General features: G+C 44.0%; 1 protein-coding gene across 2 annotated transcripts; it reads right to left on the bottom strand.

Moving 5' to 3' along the window:
* Positions 1-4,649: 4,649 nt before the first annotated feature.
* Positions 4,650-20,870, bottom strand: wsb1 (WD repeat and SOCS box containing 1). 2 transcript variants are annotated; one of them, XM_061682756.1, is made up of 9 exons: positions 20,483-20,869; positions 18,039-18,207; positions 16,978-17,261; positions 16,670-16,801; positions 16,239-16,339; positions 13,848-14,020; positions 12,371-12,484; positions 6,475-6,582; positions 4,650-6,359 (listed from the first exon to the last, which is right to left on the bottom strand). In XM_061682756.1, the coding sequence occupies exons 1-9, from the start codon at positions 20,520-20,522 to the stop codon at positions 6,197-6,199; spliced, it is 1,284 nt and encodes a 427-aa protein (XP_061538740.1). In that variant the 5' UTR covers positions 20,523-20,869; the 3' UTR covers positions 4,650-6,196. The 2 variants fall into 2 exon arrangements, with proteins under 2 accessions (XP_061538740.1, XP_061538741.1); XM_061682757.1 differs by having other exon boundaries at positions 6,301-6,389; positions 20,483-20,870.
* Between the last annotated feature and the right edge of the window lie 744 nt (positions 20,871-21,614).

Genomic DNA, 21,614 nt, shown 5'->3' with positions numbered 1-21,614 from the left:
TGAATCAGTAAGTACTGTTTTTTTTTATTTTCTCTATTTAAGCACAGTGTCCATGTTCCAAGGGCCGACGACGCTACTGTAGTTTAATGTTGGTTGTTATGGTGGTACCAAGAGTCGGGAGGCGTATCTCGCAGATGACTTCGCTGGCATTCTGACCAAGGAAGACAAGTCAGCGAATGTGACAATCATCACGTGGGAGGTAGAACTACGCTTTCTTTAAGCCGAAATGTCAAAATTAAACTCCACTTTGCTCCAGAAATCAAAAACGGGTAAATATGACCGAATACCAATTCAGGAGAGTATATCTTTTTACAATCATTTCATTCAATGTTTTAATGGAACAAAAGCAATGGGTGCTGGATAGTAAAACTGCAGGGGACAAAAAGAGCCCTCTGAAAAAGTGGGGGAGGGCATGCCCCCCCCCCCCTGTCCCTGCTGTAAATTACGCCAATGGTGACAGTAGCCCAGCTGTGTCAGTGACGAAGGATTACAGAGATGGTTGGTTTGGTCAGACTGCCCAAGGAGCCAAGATGGTGTGGGGCTGCTTTCCAGCAAATGGTACTGGTAAACTTTATTGAAGGACGGATGAATGGGCAAATGTACAGAGACATTCTTGACTAAAATCTGCTGCCATATGTATGAGGATGATGAAATTGAACGACGGTGGACATTTCAGCAGGATCATGATCCGAAACATACTGCCAAGGAAACTCTCATTTGGTTTCAAAGGAAAAAAATTAAGCTGCGTGAATAGCCAAGCCAATCACCTGACCGGAATCCAATCGGAAATCTACAGAAAGAACTGAAACCCAAGGTCCATAAAAGAAGCCCACGGAACCTCCAAGATTTGAAGAATGATGTGTGTGGAGGAATGCGCCAAAATCACACCAGAGCAATGCATGCGACTAGTTTCTCCATAGAGGAGGTGTCTTGAAGCTATCATTGCAAACAAAGGCTTTTGTACAAACTATTTAAAAAAATACCAGTTGGCGCATTCAATACTTCTTCCATGTGTCATTTCACATTATTACACACAACTTAATTTCTGCGCTTATTTGTTCTACTTTCTTTGTATGTATGGGTTACTTGGGCTGTTCCCAACATCTAGTGGAATTTTCATGTCAGTAGCACCTTTGGAAATATATTGGGTGAGAAAAAGGGTGACGTGTTCAATACTTACTTCAGCCGCTGTATATTTGGGTGTCATCTGCATCAAAATGGAATGCCATTCCATGTTTCCTGACGAAGTAAATGTTTTTTTTCGCCTTCATAAGATAAAATCACCATTTCAAACATGCATTTTATGTTGACTCGGTGTCATGTTTGTCTGATATTGACATGTGTTTGATGATCTTCAACATTAAAGTGGGGAAACTATGCAAAAAAAAATATTTTAGAAGCGGGTAATTACTTTTTCATGTAAAAAGCATTAGACGGGGGTGAGGTGGGGGTGGGGGGGTTTTAACCCGAGTGCACACATTAATGACTGTTGGGGACCTTTGCCCTGCTAACCGCTCTAAGCCTTCCTGGCCTTGAGCGCTCATAACACAACAGTGACTCATTTCCTCGACTTGTTGAAATCTCTTGCCCGTGCGAGCATGTGATTATAGCAAGTGAAGAGTCACTCCACGTACGCCGCATGCAAGTCCATTGGCACAGTGCTCCCAACTTTGGCATCAGCACAAGTAAAACAGGCTCAACCATCATCAGACTCTCTCAAAAGCTGGCTGCTGGAAAGTTCGACTGTAAATAAATATTCCGAGACAACATGTGTACGCTTTCAGAGCGCAGAGTTGCCACGGGGAGTTTTAGTGGAGCGCACGAGAAGATATTTGGAAACAAAAAAATCAACACATCATCGAAATAGACTAATCTATCCATTTTTTTATATAGTGCTTGCTATGCATTGGCTGACTTGTTGTTTGTGCATATGCACCAAACAGCTGTTCAGAGTACCCACCGTTTTTGGAGGGGGTGCTGGAGAGCCCTCCCGCTGGGGGGGACTCCATCGTTCTGCTGGGGGACTTCAATGCTCACGAGGGCAATGACGGTGAGACCTGGAAGGGCGGGATTGGGAGGAACGCCCCCCCCCGCCCCCACCGACGATCAGAACCCGAACGGTGTTCTGTTATTGGACTTCTGTGCTCATCACGGATTGTCCATAACGGACACCATGTTCAAGCATAAGGGTGTCCACATGTGCACTTGGCACCAAGACACCCTAGGCCGGAGTTCGACGAAAGACTTTGCGGTCGTGTTATCGGACCTGCGGCCGCATGTCTTGGACCGCTCCGATGCTGGGGAAGATGCCGGTCCGACCTGGCAGGCCCAAACGTATTGTCAGACTCCGCTGGGAACGTCTGGCAAAATTCCCTGTCAGAAGGGGTTTCAACTTCCACCTCCGGCAGAACTTCAACCACGTTACGGGAGAGGCGGGGGACATTGAGTCCGAGTGGACCATGATTCGCGCCTCCATTGTTGAGGCGGCCGACCGGAGGTGTGGCCGTAAGGTGGTCGGTGCCTGTTGTGGTGGCAACTCCCAAACCCGTTGGTGGACATCAGCGGTAGGGACGCCGTCAAGCTGAAGAAGGAATTTTATCGAGCCTTTTGGGCCTGTGGGACTCCTGAAGCAGCTGATTGGTACCAGCTGGCGAAGCGGAATGTAGCTTTGGTGGTCGCTGAGGCAAAAACTAAAGCGTGGGAGGAGTTCGGTGAGGCCATGGAGTAAGACTTCCTGATGGCTTTGAGGAAATTCTGTGTCCACCATTCGGCGTGTCAGGAGAGGGAAGCAGTGCACCATCAACACTGTGCATAGTGCGGATGGGGCGCTGCTGACCTCGACTCGGGACGTTGTGAGTAGAATACTTCAAAGACCACCTCAATTCCATCAACACGCCTTCCACACATTGAACCTGGTACAGTCCGCACGGTCAGTTCCGATGCAGCTTAACCCCTGCGGAAAGCCTCCAGTCGAACAGACAAAAGCCAAGTCAGGCTCCACAAGGATTGTCAATATCTGTTCGTTAGGGTAACACACCGCCAACTCACTGCGACAGCCAATGTCAAAATAAAAGCCTAAAAAAGAAATACATGGATATCTATGCTTTGTAACCAGTCTACTTCTTGAAGAAACCAGACCACAGGTGTCAAACCCAAGGCCCGGTGGCCACATTGAAGAAACCAAGGGACAACCGGTTTCCCCATTAGTTTGTTGACTATGCCACTTTTTTTTGACTATGCCACTTTAAAGTCTTCATTTAGTTTTTCTTCAGCCATTCAGAGGTGGACTTGCTCGTGTGTTTTGGATCATTGTCCTGCTGTAGAACTCAAGTTCTTTTCAGCTTGAGGTCATGAACAGATGGCTGCACATTCTCCTTCAGGATTTTTTTTAGTTGACAGCAGATTTCACGCTTCCATTTATCACATCAAGTCTTCCAGGTCCTGAAGCAAAAAAGCATCACACTACCACCAACAACCATATTTTACTGTTGGTATGATGTTCTTTTTCTGAAACACAAGTGCTATTTCCACGCCAGATGTAATGGGACACATACCTTCCAAAAAAGTTCAACTTTTGTTTGAGTATTTTCCTAAAAGTCTTGGGGATCCTTCATCAAGAGGTCTTCTGGCAAAATTGAGACGAGCCTTAATGATATTTTTGGTCAGCAGTGGTCTTAGTCTTGGAACTCTGCCATGCAGGCCATTTTTGCCCAGTCTCTTTCTTATTGTGGATCCATGAACATTGAGCTTAACTGAGGCAAGTGAGGCCTGCAGTTCTTTGGATGTTGTTGTGTGGTCTTTTGTGACCTGTCGGATGAGTCGTCGTTGCGCTTTTGGCCTTTGGCTTGTTGGCCGGCTCCTCCTCGGAAGGTTCACCACTGTTCCGTTTTCGCCATTTGTGGATAATGGCTCTCACTGTGGTTCGCTGGAGTCCCAAAGCTTTCGGAACGGGTTTATAACCTTTTCCACACTGACAGATCTCGATTACTTTCTCTCTCACCTGTTCCTGATTTTCTTTAGATCTCAGCATGATGGCTAGCTTTTGAGGCTCTTTTGGCCTACTTCACTTTGTCGGGCAGGTCCTATTTAAGTGCTTTCTTGATTTAGAACAGTTGCAGCAGTGGCCTGGGTGTGGCTCAAAGAATTGAACTCAGGTATGATAAACCACAGTTATGTTTTAATAAGGGGGGGGGGGGGAGTAAATGTTTCACTCAGGGCCATGTAGGTTTGGATTTCCCCCCCCCTTAATAAAAACGGCATTTTGTGTTTACTTGTGTTGTCTTTGATATATAATGTGTTAGATGGGAAACATTTTAAGTGAGACATTCATTCATTAGACCCTAGTGAGGATTAGCGCTACAGAAAACGGATGGCTGGGTGGTTATATGTGCATAGCTGCATGCTTCTAATTTGATTGTATTGCACGTTTTTAAATGGGGAACGTGCAATGATTCACATACCATTCGTGGTACCGGTGCCACACTTTGAGAATCACTGTTCTATAATATAAAGTCACTCAACAAACCAATTGCAGGGCACGAAAGCGGTCTTCTCGAACACACTAGAGATTGCAACAATTCTTTCAAAGAATTGTTCAGTACTTGAGCTGTATTGTTGTTTCATTCTGTGAAACAAATATTAAGCCAATATATTGTCAAAATGCCTTTATTGAAACCAAAAACAAACAAACAAAAAACTACCTTAATGGCAGGAGCTTACATTCAGTTGATAACTTTCACTTCAACAATTCATACTGCAAGGAGCTTCAGATGTCTTTTTATTCCCAAATCTTACAAGTACTTACATGTTGGGTCATGCAACCTTCAGTTGCTGATAACTTATTGCTCAGAAGAATCTGGCAGCTGCTCTGCACCGATTTGCTTACATTGACACAAAGCGAGTGCTCACTTTCCCTTCTTCACACACACACACACACACACACACACACACACACACACACACACAGAACAAATTGAAAGTGACAAACGGAGAATCTTAAAAGCGTTACTGTGGCTTGTGCATATTTGTAAGACGGCAAACTTGCATCAAATGAGACTGGAATCACATTGATCCTTGGGTGTTCCAATTACATACTTCCGCAATTCTTGCTTGTTTCACACGGGGTACACAAGGCACTGAAGAGTGCCACACTGTCCCAAAGGTTTTCTTGGAGCTTATAAGCGAAGGGGGTATTGACTTGCTAATACTTTCACATTGAGGAGAAAAAAAAAAAAAAAAAATTCAAGATTAAAGTTTACAGATATTGTATGTACATTACATACCTCACGGGGTTGCGTATAGAGACTTTACACGGGATGGCAGCTAAGCGCAAGAGGTGCTTTGTTTTTATTAGAGGTCATTAATCACTGGTCTCAAAAGATTTGGGGGAAAAAAACAAAACAAAAAACATTGCAGGCTTACTTTTAGCGGAGCGAAGTCAGTCAGTTTGCATGGTGAATGTGCTACACTTGGTTGAGCACATCACAGTTGGGTGAGACTGGCGGTTAGACAAAAGGCGGGGGATGAAAAACTGCGTTAAGAAAAAAAAAAAAAACATCATAACTGGGGAAAACCACATCTATTTTGTTGTTTGTAAAGCCGTAGTAGTTAATGACTATAATAATCACAACCGCTGATGTTCTGTTGGACTGAGTGCTATTTCAGACATGAAAGAAAATGGTAAATAGCGGTTCAAAATATTCATGGTGTAAATCGATGAGATATGCTAAGCTCACTGTATGTGCCAACACAACCTCACCCATTTGCAAACAGAAGAGACAAACCACGCATCACGGCAAAGCTCCTTGTACTAAGTGCAACAGCCATTTCAAGTCAGAGGAAAAGATGAGTGTTTAAGGGAGCCTGAGCCAGAAGGAAGAAAAGCGGAATACTTCAAAACTGAGGATTGATGAAGGAGACGAGACAGAAGGAAAGAAAGTTGACCTTACAGTCATTGTTGGCCCCTTGGCCCCAGCACACAATCATATAATGAGCAATTACAAAAATAAATACATGCAAAATAACATCCTACTCTGTGACAATGTTCTGAGGATCTGAGATGACATTCAAATGACATTATAATCCTCAACTTTCACAAATCTTACATGGTTCTCTGAAAATAAATACAGAGAATATCGGATTCTTTGTCAGCCTTCCAGCTTGCTGCAACGGGGACCCGGCCGAAGCCCGAGGAGAATCAGATGACTTTGTAGGACAGGTAGTCACGGAGCGGCGTGGGAATGGCCAACAACTCCACCTGCTGCGTTGTCATCACCCGCCTGAGAGCCATCCTGCACAAGTGCTGCAGGCTGGCGGTGCTACGAGGACATTCCCAAAAGTGCACACCGCCGTCCCGTGTCCTAGAAACCCCACACGATCATTTGAAAATACTAAACAAACCCCCCAAAACATAAACATTACACGTCAAAGGCAGCCACTACTGCTCTGAAATGAAAATACACGTCAACATCTTACCCAGCAGCAAGGACACTTCCTTCAGGAGAGAAGGCACAGCAAAGGCCATTGGAGAGAGAGGTGATGGCCTGAGGAGCTCTTTCTTCAATACTCCAGAAACGGACCAGTCTAAGTCAAGAGAGGGAGGAAACCACTGTCAGGCGAGCTCGACCATATCTAATAGGATTTTACAATGCAAACATAAATATGACATCGCAACCCCGATACGCAAGAATAAACACTAGAAAGAATGTCCAGCCATCATACCGCCGAGGAAGAAAACGGCTTCGGTGTCCCAGAGACGAACGCGCTCTGGTCCCAAGTCTGCATACCAACCCAAGAACAAAAGCAAAAGACCTTGTGAACCCATCCCCCCCCTCCCCCAATTGGCCGTGTGCGTGTCTGTGGGAGTGCTTTTCAAATGCGGGCACTGGTTTTCTGATGGCGAGCCAGTAGCTGCACCGTTAGAGAAAGTTGAGAGGCACAAATGAAATTAGTTCCGAAGCCTAACCCCACCACGACAATGTGGGACCATTTTGGATTCAAGCCAGATGAACGTGGCCTCTCGCCAACACCAACGAGCTGGGATGTCGAATTCGCAACAAAGACGACAGCTTAAAACCTCAAAGTGACAAGTCTTCAATCAACCTACCATGCATGTTTTTGGGATGTGGGAGGAAACCGGAGTACCCGGAGAAAACCCACGCAGGCACATGGAGAACATGCAAACTCCACACAGGCGAGGCCGGTATTTGAACCCCGGAGCAGCATTTAATGAAAGGCTCCACACCTCGTGTCCCCATCCTGCCTCAAAGTCTGCATGGACCAGCTCGCTCCAGTCTTCACATAGATTTTCAATAGAGCTCTGGAACTGCGTGAAGTATCATTCCATTTCAAACGCTCTACCATCCTCCCAGTCCCCAAGAAACCTGCAATCCCGGGTCTGAATGACTATAGGCAACAGGCCATCTGTGGTCATGAAGTCCTTTGAAAGTCATTGCTAGAGCCCCTGCAGTTTGCCTCCGGAGCAAACAGGTCTCCAGATGACGCAGTCAATATGGGACTGCATTTCATCCTAGAACACCTCGAAGGCGTGGGGACCTACGAGAGGATCCTGTTCGTGGACTTCAGCTCTGCGTTAATCACCATCATCCACCGAACTCCTCTCCTCCAAGCTACTCCACCACAGCGTCTCGCCTGCCATCTGCCGGTAGATTCACAGCAGGTGAGGCTGGGGGAGGCCACCTCATCCACACGCAGCATCAGCACTGGGGCGCCCCAAGGTTGTGTCCTCTCTCCGCTGCACTTCTCTCTCTACACGAATGACTGCACCTCAACGCACCCGGCTGTCAAACTCCTGAAGTTTGCAGATGACACCACTGTCATCGGCCTCATCAAGGACGGTGACGAGTCTGCATATCGACAGGAAGCGGAGCGGCTGGAGCTGCGGTGCGGCCGACACAACCTGGAGTTGAACACGCTCAAGACTGTAGAGATGATCGCGGACTTCAGGAGGCATCCTTCGCCACAGCTGCCCCTCACGCTGTCCAGCTGCCTGGTGTCAACCGTCGAGACCTTCAAGTTCCTGGGAATGACAGTCTCTCAGGACCTGAAGTGGGAGATCAACATCAACTCCATCCTCAAAAAGGCCCAGCAGAGGACGTACTACTTCCTGCGGCATCAGCGGAAGCACGGCCTGCCACGGCAGTCACTGTATAAGTCCTGTGTTCATCAATCACAGTCTGGTTTGACGCTGCTACAAAAAAGGACAAACTCCGACTGCAACGGACCATCAAAACTGCTGAAAAGATTGTCGGTACCCCCCCTACGCACCCTTGAGGATTTGCACGCTGCCAGAAGTCAGACAAGAGCGTGCAAAATCCTCTTGGACCCTCCACATCCTGGTCACCACCTCTTCCAGCTCCTTCCCTCAGGTAGGTGCTATCGAACAATGCTAACTAAAACAAGCAGACATTCCAACAGCTTCGTCCCGCTTGCCATTACCGTCTTAAAACTGTTCACTTCCAATTCCATTGTAACATGCTGCCTATTTTTGTCTTCAGATTGTTGTCACATCTCTGTCAGGCCAATTATACATTATTCGTGCATTCACTGGATTAGTCTTGGCACCCTGCGCTATTTGCACATCTGTTGTTGACCAATATTGGCCACTCATATGCTTCAGAAGTATCTGCACCATTGCACAATGGTCATTGCACCGGACTATTGCAATATTAGTCATTCGAACTGCTCTAAGTGCTCGAGGACTCTGCATCTTTTTCCACAATTGTTCGTTCTCTGTCAATTGATTGTCTGTTGTCGTACTAGAGCAGCTCCAACTACCGGAGACAAATTCCTTGTGTGTTTTTGACATACTTGGCAGATAAAGACGATTCCGATTTTATCGTTTGTCATGACAGTTTTGGGGAAAACATATTGCCAAAAAAATTTAAGAAAAAAAATAAACATTGACAGAGAGAGAGCAATGGATAACAATATTGCACAAACAGTATAGAAAAAAAACAAACAGTAAAACTAATAAAAATCTGCCATATAGCGGGACAGTGGAGCAAGAACCGTGGTATTGCAGATTGCTGTATCTGTATTCCGTGATGATAAGTTGCAGGGACTCATTGTTCCAGGGCTGGGAGTCACTGTTTCCAGACAAGTGCATCCTCGGACTCTCATACAGCGCCACCAGATAGTATTCTTACCCCTTTACGCTTCCCACATTTTGCCATGTTACAGACTTATTTTAAAGCTGGTTTGAGTATTGTTTTCTTAAAAATCTACATAAAATACACAATGACAAAGTCAAAACATTTTCAGACATTGGTATAAACTTATAAAAAATGTAAACATTCAAAGATAATAATAGGTACGTTAAGCATTCACATCCTTTGGCATGACACAAACTTAAGCTCAGGTGCATCTGATTGCCACTGATCATCCTTGAGATGCTTCTACAACTTGAATGGAGTCCACCTGCGGTAAATTCAGTTGATTGAACATCATTTGGAATGGCACACATTTGGTCTCATAGTTGGCAGTGCATATCAGAGCAGAAACCAAGTAATGAAGTCTAAGGATTTGTCTGCAGACCTCAGAGACAGGATTGTGTCAAGGCACAAATCTTTGGAAGGATACAAAAGAATTTCAGCAGCATTGAAGGTCCCGAAAAGCAGTGTGGTCTCAATTATTTGGAAATGCAAGAAGTTTACAATCACCAGGACCCATCCTCGATCTGCCGTCCGACCAAGCTGAGTAACTGGGGAAGAATGGCCTCGGTCAGAGAGGTGAAAAAGAACACTATGGTCACTCAGGCGGAGCTCTAATGTGCCCTTGCAGAGATAGGAGAACCATCCAGAAGGTCAAAAATTGCTAACGCACTGCACCAATCAGGCCTTTATGGTAAGAGTGGCCAGACGGAAGCCACTTCTCACTAAAAGGCACATGGCAGCCCGCTTGGAGTTTGCCAAAAGGCACCTTACGGATTCTCAGACCTGCAGAAACAAAATTCTCTGGTCTGAGGAAACCAAAATGGAACTTTTTGGCCTGAATAGCCAGTGTCATATCTGGAGAAGAACAGGCACTGCTCATCAGCTGGCTAACACTATCCCTACTGTGAAGCGTGGTGGTGGCAGCATCATGCTGTGGGGGCTGCTTTTCTGCTGCAGGAACTGGGTGACTTGTCTGCAGAGAGGGTAAGATGACAAGCTGCCAAATATAGAGAAATTCTTCAAGAGAACCTGCTCCAGAGTGCGCTGGAATTCAGACTAGGGCATCGATTCATCTTCCAACACGACAATGACCCAAAGCACAGAGCCAAGAAAACAAAGGAGTGGCTTCAGGAGCAGCCTGTGACCGTCCTCGAGTGGCCCAGCCAGTGCCCGGACTTGAATCCAATCGAACATCTCTGGAAAGACCTGAAAATGGCTGTCCACTATCCTTGAGAGCATCTGCATAGAAGTATGGGAGAAAATGCCCCAAAACAGGTGTGACAAGCTCACAGAGACATCCCCAAGAAGACTTGAGGCTGTGATTGATGCCAAAGGTGCTTCAGCAAAATACTCATGTACCTATTATGTTTAAATGTTTACATTTTCAATACATTTGCACAACTGTCTGAAAATATGTTTTAACTTTGTCATTATGGGATATTTTACGTAGCTTTTTTTTTTTTTTTTTTTTAAACTATACTGAAATCAGCTTTAGAATAAGTCTGTAACAGCAAAATGTGGAAAAAGTGAAGGGGTGTGAATTCTTTCTGGTGGCACTGCAGTTTCAAGTGTAAAATACACTACACAACATAGATCTAGTGTATCTAAACATCTGGTTTTAACTGTAATTGTGAACAAAGACCTCTTTCTTTCTGATATCACATGATAATTTGCAAATATGTCAAACTGCCGCAGTGTAGCGCCAACTCCTGACAAAGAGGACTTACTAGATTTGTTTTGCCTTAAGTATCGGTGGCTGGTTTCTGCAGCCTTCACGAGTGCCCGATACCTTAAAATTAGGCCACTATCAGCACGACACTGAGACCTGGTATCAGTACTTGCCCATTCCTTGAAATAATTCTGAAACTGTGCACTTGTCTTTAATGGTCTTCCACAATTTGGTGTTTCTGAGCTCACCGGCGCTTTCCCTTCTTAAGAGAGCGTCCGGGGTGCAATGACTAGTTTGCACAGCGGCGCAAGAATATGCCGTCATGTGGCACAAGGCATGCTCAATTACCACTGTAACTATTGTTCTACATTTATTCCCTAGGAGTGTTTTTTCCAAACGCATCATTACTTGGCTTTACTACTGAAAAGCCATTACTTTACTAGTAATAAAGCCATCATTAAATATGGCTTTGCTACTTCAGTAGTGCAGGTTAATGATGGACTACTGTGCGTTCTTGACTTCGGATGTCACACCCAGAGGAACGGAACTTGTCATAAACCGGAGGACCCTCTTAACAATTTTTCAATTGCAAATATTTTATAAAGCGCTCTAACCAAACAGCAGTCAATATCTAATATCAAATCCAGGCTTTAAATAGCAAGGGATCGACGGCACCTTGCACCTTGTTGGTCGACTGTCCTGAATTCTGTTCACAATATTTGTAGCTTATTCTACATTCTAGATCACTTGCCATAGTCACGGTGAATTACTCTCACAACCTGAGCCATACCACCATTACTGCATTTTCCCATGCATCATTTTTCCCTCCACAACAACAGTTCATTGGGTGGTCAGCCAGCAGTAAGCTTGATAAATAGCTACAGTACATGGTGACAGCCATGTGACTCATCTGAACAAAAGCCACGTACTCTAGCTGCTCTGTGCACTCAAGTCTCTAGATTTTAATCGACAAACGGCAAACAGTGGCGCTTTTCTGCTACGCATTGCTGATGACATGAACACGGGAAGCCCATTAGAACAGGAAAGAGTGCAAACAAAAGCTTTGTTGATAAGACGGCCAACTCTGAAGCCCGCAAACCTCTGTCCGCTACTCTTGACATGCTGCGCCATACTTAAAACCCCAGCATTGTTTTTGTATGCAGATGCTGAAAATGCCGAATCTGAATATTTCTTCGGAGACGAGCCGAAATCCTTGAACAGACACTAGCCCAAAAAAATAATGTCAAGATTTTGGGTTCTGAACGGCAATATGGGACTCAAAATTGTACCTATAATAATTGTATTAAACCGATGTAGGAAAACAACACTTCGAAAACAGTTGCCAAGAAAGAAAAGCTGCCGATAAAACATTAACAGAGTCATGGAACATTTATGCACCACTAACTGCAGAGGAGGCCGAACGCAGAAATCAGAGACTCCAAAGGTCACTTGTCGTCACCACGGCTGTTTTTGCTTTTGCGAACGGTGACTTAAAGAGACAGTGAGGACAAGGCAAGGAATGGCTTACCTGTCATCAGTAATGCTGGCAATGTGGCGGCCGTCGGGGCAGAAACTCACAGAGCGCACCCAGCGGTCATTTGACCCTCCAGCAAAAATCGGAGATGGAGGTGGAAAGAGATGGCTGCAAAAAGATGAATTTACATTGATGAATAGAATTTAGGATGGAAAAGGAAGGCTCGTGAAAGTTTAAAACCAAATGTGTCAACGGGGAAGTGTATTACACGTTTGTTTTGCCAATATTTACATTTTTGGTGGTTTCTAGTTATTTGAAAATATTCATGAATAGATCAAGGTCTGTATCCATAAAGATAATGATCCGAACGAAGCCTTTATGTGTCATAAAAATGGAAAAGGGAAAATACTTTTTTTACATTAAAAGTATGCTGTGAGAGCAATTTGTTTGAGATGCACGACATTATCATAAGGAAATTAAAAGCCCACCAATTAAGTATCATGTAGTATCAGTCAGGAAGTAGATGAGCCTCACTCAAACAATTAAGTGCTTTTTTTTATAAATTTGTCAGCACTAAACTTAATGATGCTAAAGATAACTCTTCTATTTCTGATTATAAGCTGCGAGTGAATATACTAGCCAAATTATTCTGAATATGGTAAAGAAAGATAAAAGGGTCAACATGAGTCGCACTGGCACAACACAAGGCCCGATGGACGCGCACCAAAAAAAGCCAACGGCCAAACTGTGTGGAAAATGCCCGCTTTGAGTAGCAGGGATTTATACCTACATAGGATAGAAAAATTCCACACACCCATGCTCAAATGCTTGGTCTCTTGAGAGTGGCAAGTATTGCCACTCTTAAAAATATTATTTTTGAGAGTGGGCAAGTATTGCCCCATCAATATGTGCCACACTGTTCAACCCCAAACCAAAAAGTGAGTGCTGTAATCATAGTTTCGATTTTTTTCCCCCCCCTCTCCAAGCCAATACAATAACTTCCTGCTTCTCAAGACTGATACAATAGCCGATAACTTTTTATGTATTTATTTGGATTTAACTGTTGTTTGTGCACACCTGGAGGAAATCAATACTCAAAGATGTGCCCCAACTCAATAGGACATCACTATTAATCAAAACTCTTTTTAGAATTGCACATTTATATTTCTTTTGGAATCTTCTTGAACACCCCTAAATAAAAGCTAAAGGTGCTGCTATTTACACAACCAGGTTTTTGTACATTTTTTTTTTTTTTTTTGTCCTTCAAACATTTTTGTGAGTTTTTCCACTTGAGTTGTACTGGTCATAGGTCACATTTTAAAAAGGGGTAAAAATGATTTATCTTGGTCTCCTCGTTTTACATCCCAAAAAACCTGACATTTCATCAGGGGTGCGTAGAATTTTTAGATCCACTACACATTTAGTTCACTCAATTATAGCATCGTAACATTTGAGTAATTTGTAGTCCATGCTTCCACACGGTTAATAGTGAAACGTAAATAACTGACCAATTGGGAATCGTAGGTCTTACCCCAGCTCGAGAAGGATGGTGGCCTTGTGGTGATCCCAGACAATGACCCGCGTGTCATAGGAGGCAGTGGCCAACAGCGCCCCATCTGGTGAAAACTCACAAGACACCACATCATTGTGGTGTCCCTCCAACTTCCAGATTAATGTGTATTTATCCATGTTCCATAAGAACACCTGCAAAGTGACGAAAGGTCTGTTAAACATCAAATGGAATGATAAGAATGGTTTAGCTGTACTATCATAGTTCTAGCATTACTGTCTGCACATCGTGTTTAACAATTAAATTAAGAGGAATTAAGTGATGCTCTGTGTCAATAGACAATAACTTAAAACCAAAGCAAACAAAAGTGCACATGCTACACAAAAAGCAAGGCTACATGTCAAAATGCAACAAGCCTATCAAACATTAAAAGTCAGACTTTTGCTGACTACAACATGACTAACATATCAAACTACAAGATCCTTTAACTATATACAATGCTGAAATCATCATATTGAAAAAAAAAATGTATATCACTACATCATTACTAATATTATTTGAACAAAAAAAGAGAAAATAAAACAAGTAGTAACTTAAGGTAACATAATGTTACTCCACTGGTTTCCCCCTTTCAGAGTTTTAGTTCTCTCTGTTTACAATAGGCTCACACCTCCGGCAGAAGCCTACGAAGAGAGACAGATACTGCAAGAGAAAAGAATATTTTATGGCCAAGGGGTTGACACCTCTGGCAAAGTATACATAGGCACCCACACACCCATACACATGTGCACACACACACACACACACACACACACACACACACACAGACACAGACACAAAATGCTAAATTTACTGAACGCTATGACCTGCATTTATCAGTATTAGCGGGCTTCAGGGAAATACCAAATAACACAATTTGGACTTTACAACTTCATCCCTCAGCTTGCTTGAAAGATGTGGCTTGTGAGCTGCTAGAACCTTCAATGCTTGGAACATGCAGTTAAGGTTTTTTTTTTTTTTTTCCCCGCCCCAGTAATATGACTTTCGTGTTCAAGGAATTAACTAACTCAATTGAAGTTACACATGAGGATTGCTCCCTTGAACGGATTTTTATGAGAGATGAATCTCAGCAGGAGAAAAAAGTGTCAATCACAAAACTACAGATGTCAAAATTGTTTTAAAAAAAAAAACTGTATTTTTATGGAGGGAGTGGGATTTGCTTTTCTGGTTTTCTAGGCAACGGTTCCAATTTTTACAGACTAACTACGTGTCTCTTTTGAATAATGAGTAACAATTGAATGCGTCTTTTTGTGTTCATCAATAACAATCTCACAGTCTGCCATGTCCTTCCTTGGCAGCAGCTAACAACTACAAAACATCTAACCAAATGACAGAGAATCTTGTATGTGTAGCTAGATGGCAAACCTACTATTCTTGAGGTAAGGGTGGGGTGTACAGGTGAATTTGGAAAATAAGGCGGTGGTGTTAAGGAGAGGGTAGGGGAACACAGGGAATCATTAATGACCAGTTCAATTCTAGTTTTTAGATGACATTATTGAAATAAATAGAGGAACTGCAACAGCAGAGGTAGACAGACACGGAGCAGCACCTACGTACAGATTGACCTTGCGGGTCAGGTGCCAAGCTGCCCCTGGCAGGCCTTTGGGCAATGTGCATCCGCGGTTTACACCGGCTGCTCAAAATGTCAGCGCGGCGCTCCCTTCAAAACCAATCACACACTGAGCTCTGCCACCACCTGTGACAGGGAGAGCAAGACACACACACTGTAGGGACACACACAGCCTGTCAAAAGGTACTACCAACTACACGTCTACTACGGTTCGATCAGTTTCATCGAGAATTGAAATGATCCGTTTCTTGTGGCCACTAGCAGTCTGCAAACTCTTTGACATGTTTGAAACATGGAAAGTTATACAATTGCAAAGTGATTTTATCCGTATGGTCCGTCAGTCAGGAATTGCTCCAAAACTGGTTTTTCTTTTCTGGTTTTACTTTCAAAATCACATACAACTTTATTAACACTCATGTAAAAAGTTTTTCTTTGCAGTTTTCATCACTTTAATTAACACTGAATTAGATGTAGGTAGATGTGTGTTCAAACAGTTAGTTGTGAGTTTTGCAAATTCTGTACACCAAAAGCATTAAGCCCAACCCCCCCGTCCCCACCCCACCCCCCCGTCGACAAAGCCAAACAAGATCTAGATGCAAGTCACTTTTCACTTATGACACAGAGCAAAGTCGCTTTTAGTGTGAATATAGGTGAGCAGTGCTGGGACGGGTGGAATCTCCTAACATTTCTAGGTTCATTGAGCGTGGCTAGTCACAAGCAGTAGCACAACGATAAGCTAGCAAATCAATCCAAAGTGAACAAGGAGGAACATGTTTACGTACTGCTTTGCCTGTGCCGACAGAGCACAGGATGGACGAGTCGGGGGAAAAGGCGCTGCAGTAGACCCAATTCTGGTGACCGCGCAAAACTTTCACCATGTTACCTAAGTAGACAAGTCACATTATCAATATATGCAGTTTTAGTTTTTAATCCATAATCCAGTTGTAGAAAGTGCATATAAAACAGACAGGGGGGGGCGGGGGGGGGGGGGTGAACCTATCAATGTGATTTTAATTAAAAGTATTAAAACTTAGGCAGTCCCTACAATTGATGTGTCAGGTTACATAGTACTATAGCGAATCCCCGCTCAAATTGAGGAGTGGCTGGGGGCACAGTCTATCACAGGACTAACCCAGAAAACAAGTTGGATCTTTAGCCTTTGTAAATAAACTGCAAAGAAAGTAGCGTATCGAAGTATCAGCTACGCACACACCATCATCTTTGAGGTCCCACACACGAAGGGTCTTATCTCTGGATGCAGAGACCAGCATGAGGCTGCCATCGGGAGCAAAGGTCAAATCTCGCACGACATCAGAATGATCCATGAGATTCAACAACAGTTTCCCTGCAAAACGGCATCGAACCAAAGGATTAAGTACAGCCGCTCGGAAGATAGATGCGAATGCACAATCGCAACCAAAGGAGAAAGACAAACAATAATTTGCCAAGGCTTTCGCTATGACAAATTACAGGCAAAGGGGATTTTTGCAGTGCAAAATGTTTACGCTTCAGCATCCTCACCGGTGTAAACATCCCAGATTTTGATGCGACCATTGTTGAGGCCAGTCGCCAGTAGCAACTGGTCCTGGCCGAATTTAAACCGGTGCCATTCGATGTTAACGCAGCGGCTGTGCTTCTCAGGCACAGAGGAGCCAAAAGCCAAACCCCAGACGATGTCGCCACAGTCAATGGTGTGCTCTCTGGGATCACCAGCTGTCTGTATGTACTGGCCTCCATCAATGTTCTGATGGGAAAAGCGTCGGGGACTTGAAGCATTAGTGCCCTCTCCATCCTGGCCCACTGAACTGAAAAAAGAAAGAATATGACATATTCAATGAGACAAAAAGGCACAAACTACAGTTAATGTCTTCATTTGTTATACTTTCTGACATCACAAAGTGTAAAAATACTGTGCTTTCAGCTCTCTCTTCATTTAAATATTTATATATATATATATATCTGTTATCATTTAAACCTTGTCGTGTACAGATCATGAAGTAGCATTTTGCTTTGTCAGCATTTTCCGCAACATTCAAAATGACAAATGCGTAGGAAGTGCTGATGGCAGCGTCATGCTTTGGCTTCGCTCATCTTCAGCAGGAACTGGGGCTTTTGGTCAGAGTGGCTTACTAACAGATCGAAGTCACACAAGTCAGTGAAATGAATCGATAAATTCCAGAAACATATTTAGCAGATTTATCACACATCACTATCATGCGCACTGGATCTGGGAGGGTAAATAAAGCAATGCCATAAGCAATCAATCAAAACCTTTATTTAAAAAAAAAAAAAAAAAACGAAAACCCCATTGAGACCGAGGTCTCCTTTTCAAGGGTGATCCGGCCAAGAAGGGGGAGCCCAATTTCACGTCAGAACAATAAACAATCAAATGAAAACTGTCGATCGACGACCATCCAGCCAGAATGGAGAGCAGGAAACACTGACCAAATGTACATTCATAAATTAAAACAATATGATATAAAGTCTTAAAAGTCATGAGATCTTAACATTCTTTCTATTGAAAAACAAAAAAGTGACCAACAAGAATGCAAATGTGTCATCAAACAAGTGAAGATACTTACAAATTGGTCAGACATTTTGTCCAGGGAATAAGCCTGACAATGCGATGCCCCTGAGACCAAGCAAAGTAAGAACCATTGGGCGCAAAGGCTACGGTCCAAGCTTCACGCCCAGACTTCTGGTCAAAGGGAGCAACAGGCACCAGGAGTTCACCAAGGAACTTTGCCTTACCTGTATAGATTTATATTAAAAACAAAAAAAAAACAAAAAAAAACAAAAAAAACAAAAAAAGAAAAAGTTTGGATTATTGTACAGTTGCTTTCTCAGCTCAAACCTCAGGACTTCCTACCATCGAGAAGACACCTCCTCCTGTACAGCAAACGCCAACATGACTTGAGCATTCCACATTCCATGCATTGCATGATTAAAAAAAAAATAAAATGTCAAATGAAAGAGAGAAAAATAAAACCAGAACAAACACGAAACAAGAAAAAAAAAAATACTCTGTATAAATGTATGTTGTTGTATAGCCATTAATAAAGGGTAGTGTGGGTGCGTGGGTTACTAGAGTTCGCCGAAAAACCTACTGTAACTGGTTCTGCAAAGAAAACGAGATTTATGTTATCTGGACCCATCCTCTGACACGCTCTTCCGTGCCCCACCCTTTAGTATTTACAGTGAATTATAGAAGCAGATTCGTACGCTGCTCATCTCTCGAGTAAACATTGATATGCTTTGTTAAAAAAAATCTTGCAAATTGCTACACGGCTTTGGCCCGCTCAGGAAAACAAAAGTTAGCGCGTCAACTTGTCCGTACTGCACTCGCGCCGGACACATATCCGATTTATATCCACATATGAAAGAGGCCTGGGTCGGATATGAAAGAAAGAAATACAAATCTGGATTGCAACTGTTCACACTGACGTGAAAAAAATACAACAAATCGGCTACATCATTGACCTGCTGTGTGAACATAGCCTCGGTCTGTGACTTCTCTCTCCCCAGTATTGTCCCACCCGCAGCACAGCACCACCTTGATTAGTTACCCGTGCACCGCCACTGCGCGGGAAGCAGCCAATCAGCACGCAGTAAAAGCCGTGCAATGCATGGCCAATGCTCTCGGTCTCACACACACACACACACACACACACACACGGGACAGCGGAGAGAAAGTTTTAGCGAACGGAGACGGTCCGGGGAGCAAATATATGTTTCAAAAGGTACGTTAAGGCAGCAGACGCGACAGATAATTGGAATAAATCCTCATCCTCTACAGCGCACATCAACTTGTAACCTTACGATGAGCCCATTAAGGTTATATACAAAAACACACTGGATAGGGAACTAGTCCGTGATAAAAGTAGTAAGTGTTTACGTGTGTGTGTGTGTGGGGGGGGGGGGGGGCGACAGCAAAGCATTCATGTGTAAGACCGCAGGAAAATAATCCATCCGTCCATTCTCCTCACTAGGGTCGCGGGCGCGCTGGATCCTATCCCAGCTGTCATCGGGCAGGGGGCGGGGTTCACCCTGAACTGGTTGCCAGCCAATCGCAGGGCACACATAAACAAACAACCATTCACACCTACGGGCAATTCAGAGTCTCCAATTAACCTACCATGCATGTTTTTTTTGGGGGGGGGGGTGTGTGAGGAAACCGGAGTGCCTGGAGAAAGGTCACGCAGGCACGGGGAGAACATGCAAACGGGATTGAACCCCGGTCCTCAGAACTGTGAGGCAGACGCTCTAACCGGTTGGCCACCGTGCCCTGCCGCCTTAAACAAAAATATTATTGTTATTATTATTATGCAAAACTTGATTGAAATTTTGGAAAACCATTGACTATGGAAAACTTTAAGGGGCTATTTATTTGTGAAAGTTTTTCATTTAATTTTGGAAGACATGTCGCTCTGTCTGGGAGTGTCCTGCACGTTTTGTTCGAATTTTAAAACAAAGAATTTTCCGATTTTTAAGGTTTGAAAAAAAAAAATTATATATATATAACATTATTTTGCAACTCTGAAAAGCTGTTTAATAAATGCGGTTAAAGGCATTCAAATGAAACGTCAAATGTCGGCTATTTTATTTCTTCACATTTTGACGCCGACAGTTTCCGGTTTACCTCAAAAACGGATATCGGCTTCAATGATCGGTTTCCCGGCCTCCTTGACGACGAATCATCGGTAGCGACCGAGGGCAACTCAAAAGAATCCAACGTCAGGTCCCGCTCCTGCCACGAACCCGGACGCGACGCGCTTTCCGCACCGCGAGCTCAAAGCCCTTCTGCGACGGCTCCCATAAAAAACAATTCCACCGCAGCGAGTATGCTCCGTTGCGAACGGCTACCATTTTGGACAGCAACCGAGTCGTCGGGAACTCGGGGAGGCCTTCGAGACAACTACCGCAGGCTACAGAGACCATAGTACGAGAAAGAAACAAAACAAAACAAAAACAAAAAAAAGGTGTGGGGGGGGGGGGGGGGGGGGGTCACGTCGCCAGTTGTACTCACCTATATCATTTTCGTTTATAGAGTCTGGGAAGCTTGCCATCTAAATGAGGGCAGAGACCGAGAAGAAAAACCAGTTTTGCACTGACGCCAAAACACGACGGATGCGGATGGAGATGGCTCTTTGCGCTTCGGCTTCGGCTCGCCGAAGATAGATCCCTCCGCCTCAAAACCGCATTAGAGGGAAACAAAATAAAAAACCGCGGTCGTCGTAAAACCTCTTAATTCCACTGTGTACGTATAAACTTTTCCAATCTGACGCTGCTTTACACGGCCGCTCCAACTGTTTCTGTTCAAATCATCGAAAGCGCTGCCGTTCAAATCACAGTGCGAATTTGAATGGCTTCTACGCGGAGACTGCATTGTATCGAGCTATGTTCACGGGAGGGGGGCGGGGCGCTTGAAAGTGGGCGGGGTTTAACTGACGTCAGCACAGGTTCCATAGCAATACTATTAACACCCATCTCTGGTGTTTTTGGACTGTAGAAGCTTAAAAATGTTTTGATTGAGAACGCATATCTTTTTTTTTTTTTTTAGCTATAAAAATAGTTAATTGTTTCATTGAGTGAAGGAGTTGAAAGTGAAAATCCTGATCTGTTGTTTCGGCATTATCGTCTTGTAAAGGTCAAATGTCATACTTGAGAATTCCGCACCTGCGTCGGTGCAAACAAGTTGGGAAACGCCACAACATATGTGGTCTTCATAGTCCATATTTCACGAACATAGTTCACTTTATGTATAGTGCAAGTGTTTTCACCATCAACTAGGGTGTCAAAACTGTATATACAGAAAAGTCGAAGGAGGCGTGCAAGGGCCACTTTGAGATTCTTTGACTTTAGTTGAAGCTAAAACCAAAGCATCAAGCAATTGTTATTTTTGAAAAGCTTCGATGTCACAGCTTTCTGTTAAAGCTGGTAAAGGAAATTTTGAGGCGGTCCACAGCCCTGTATCCCACGAGAATAGATCTGCCCCTGTTCCTGAGCAGATCTCCATATTGAATATTCTGGAGGTGGGCCTCGAAGGAGAGATCCTGCTGGCCGGGCCTGCACCCATGGGGCCCAGCCCGAAAGGGTAACGTGGGTCCCCTTCCCATGAGCTCACCACCGGTGGGAGGGGCCATAGGGTTCAGGTGCAA

Source organism: Phycodurus eques, chromosome 7 (genome assembly GCF_024500275.1).
Source record: "Phycodurus eques isolate BA_2022a chromosome 7, UOR_Pequ_1.1, whole genome shotgun sequence".
Taxonomy (NCBI): domain Eukaryota; kingdom Metazoa; phylum Chordata; class Actinopteri; order Syngnathiformes; family Syngnathidae; genus Phycodurus; species Phycodurus eques.
The sequence above is the reverse complement of the archived record's forward strand: the minus strand, read 5'-3'. Positions and strand labels throughout refer to the sequence as shown.

What these genes read in the sequence shown, in the direction of transcription:
- wsb1 (XM_061682756.1), bottom strand. Translation starts at nt 20,522, where the DNA reads ATGGCAAGCTTCCCAGACTCTATAAACGAAAATGATATAG. An exon ending in GTGGGACCTCAAAGATGATG is followed by an intron (nt 16,340 to 16,669) that starts GTGTGTGCGTAG and finishes TTGTCTACTTAG; the next exon opens with GTAACATGGTGAAAGTTTTG. An exon ending in GCCAGCATTACTGATGACAG is followed by an intron (nt 6,583 to 12,370) that starts GTAAGCCATTCC and finishes CTCTTGACTTAG; the next exon opens with ACTGGTCCGTTTCTGGAGTA.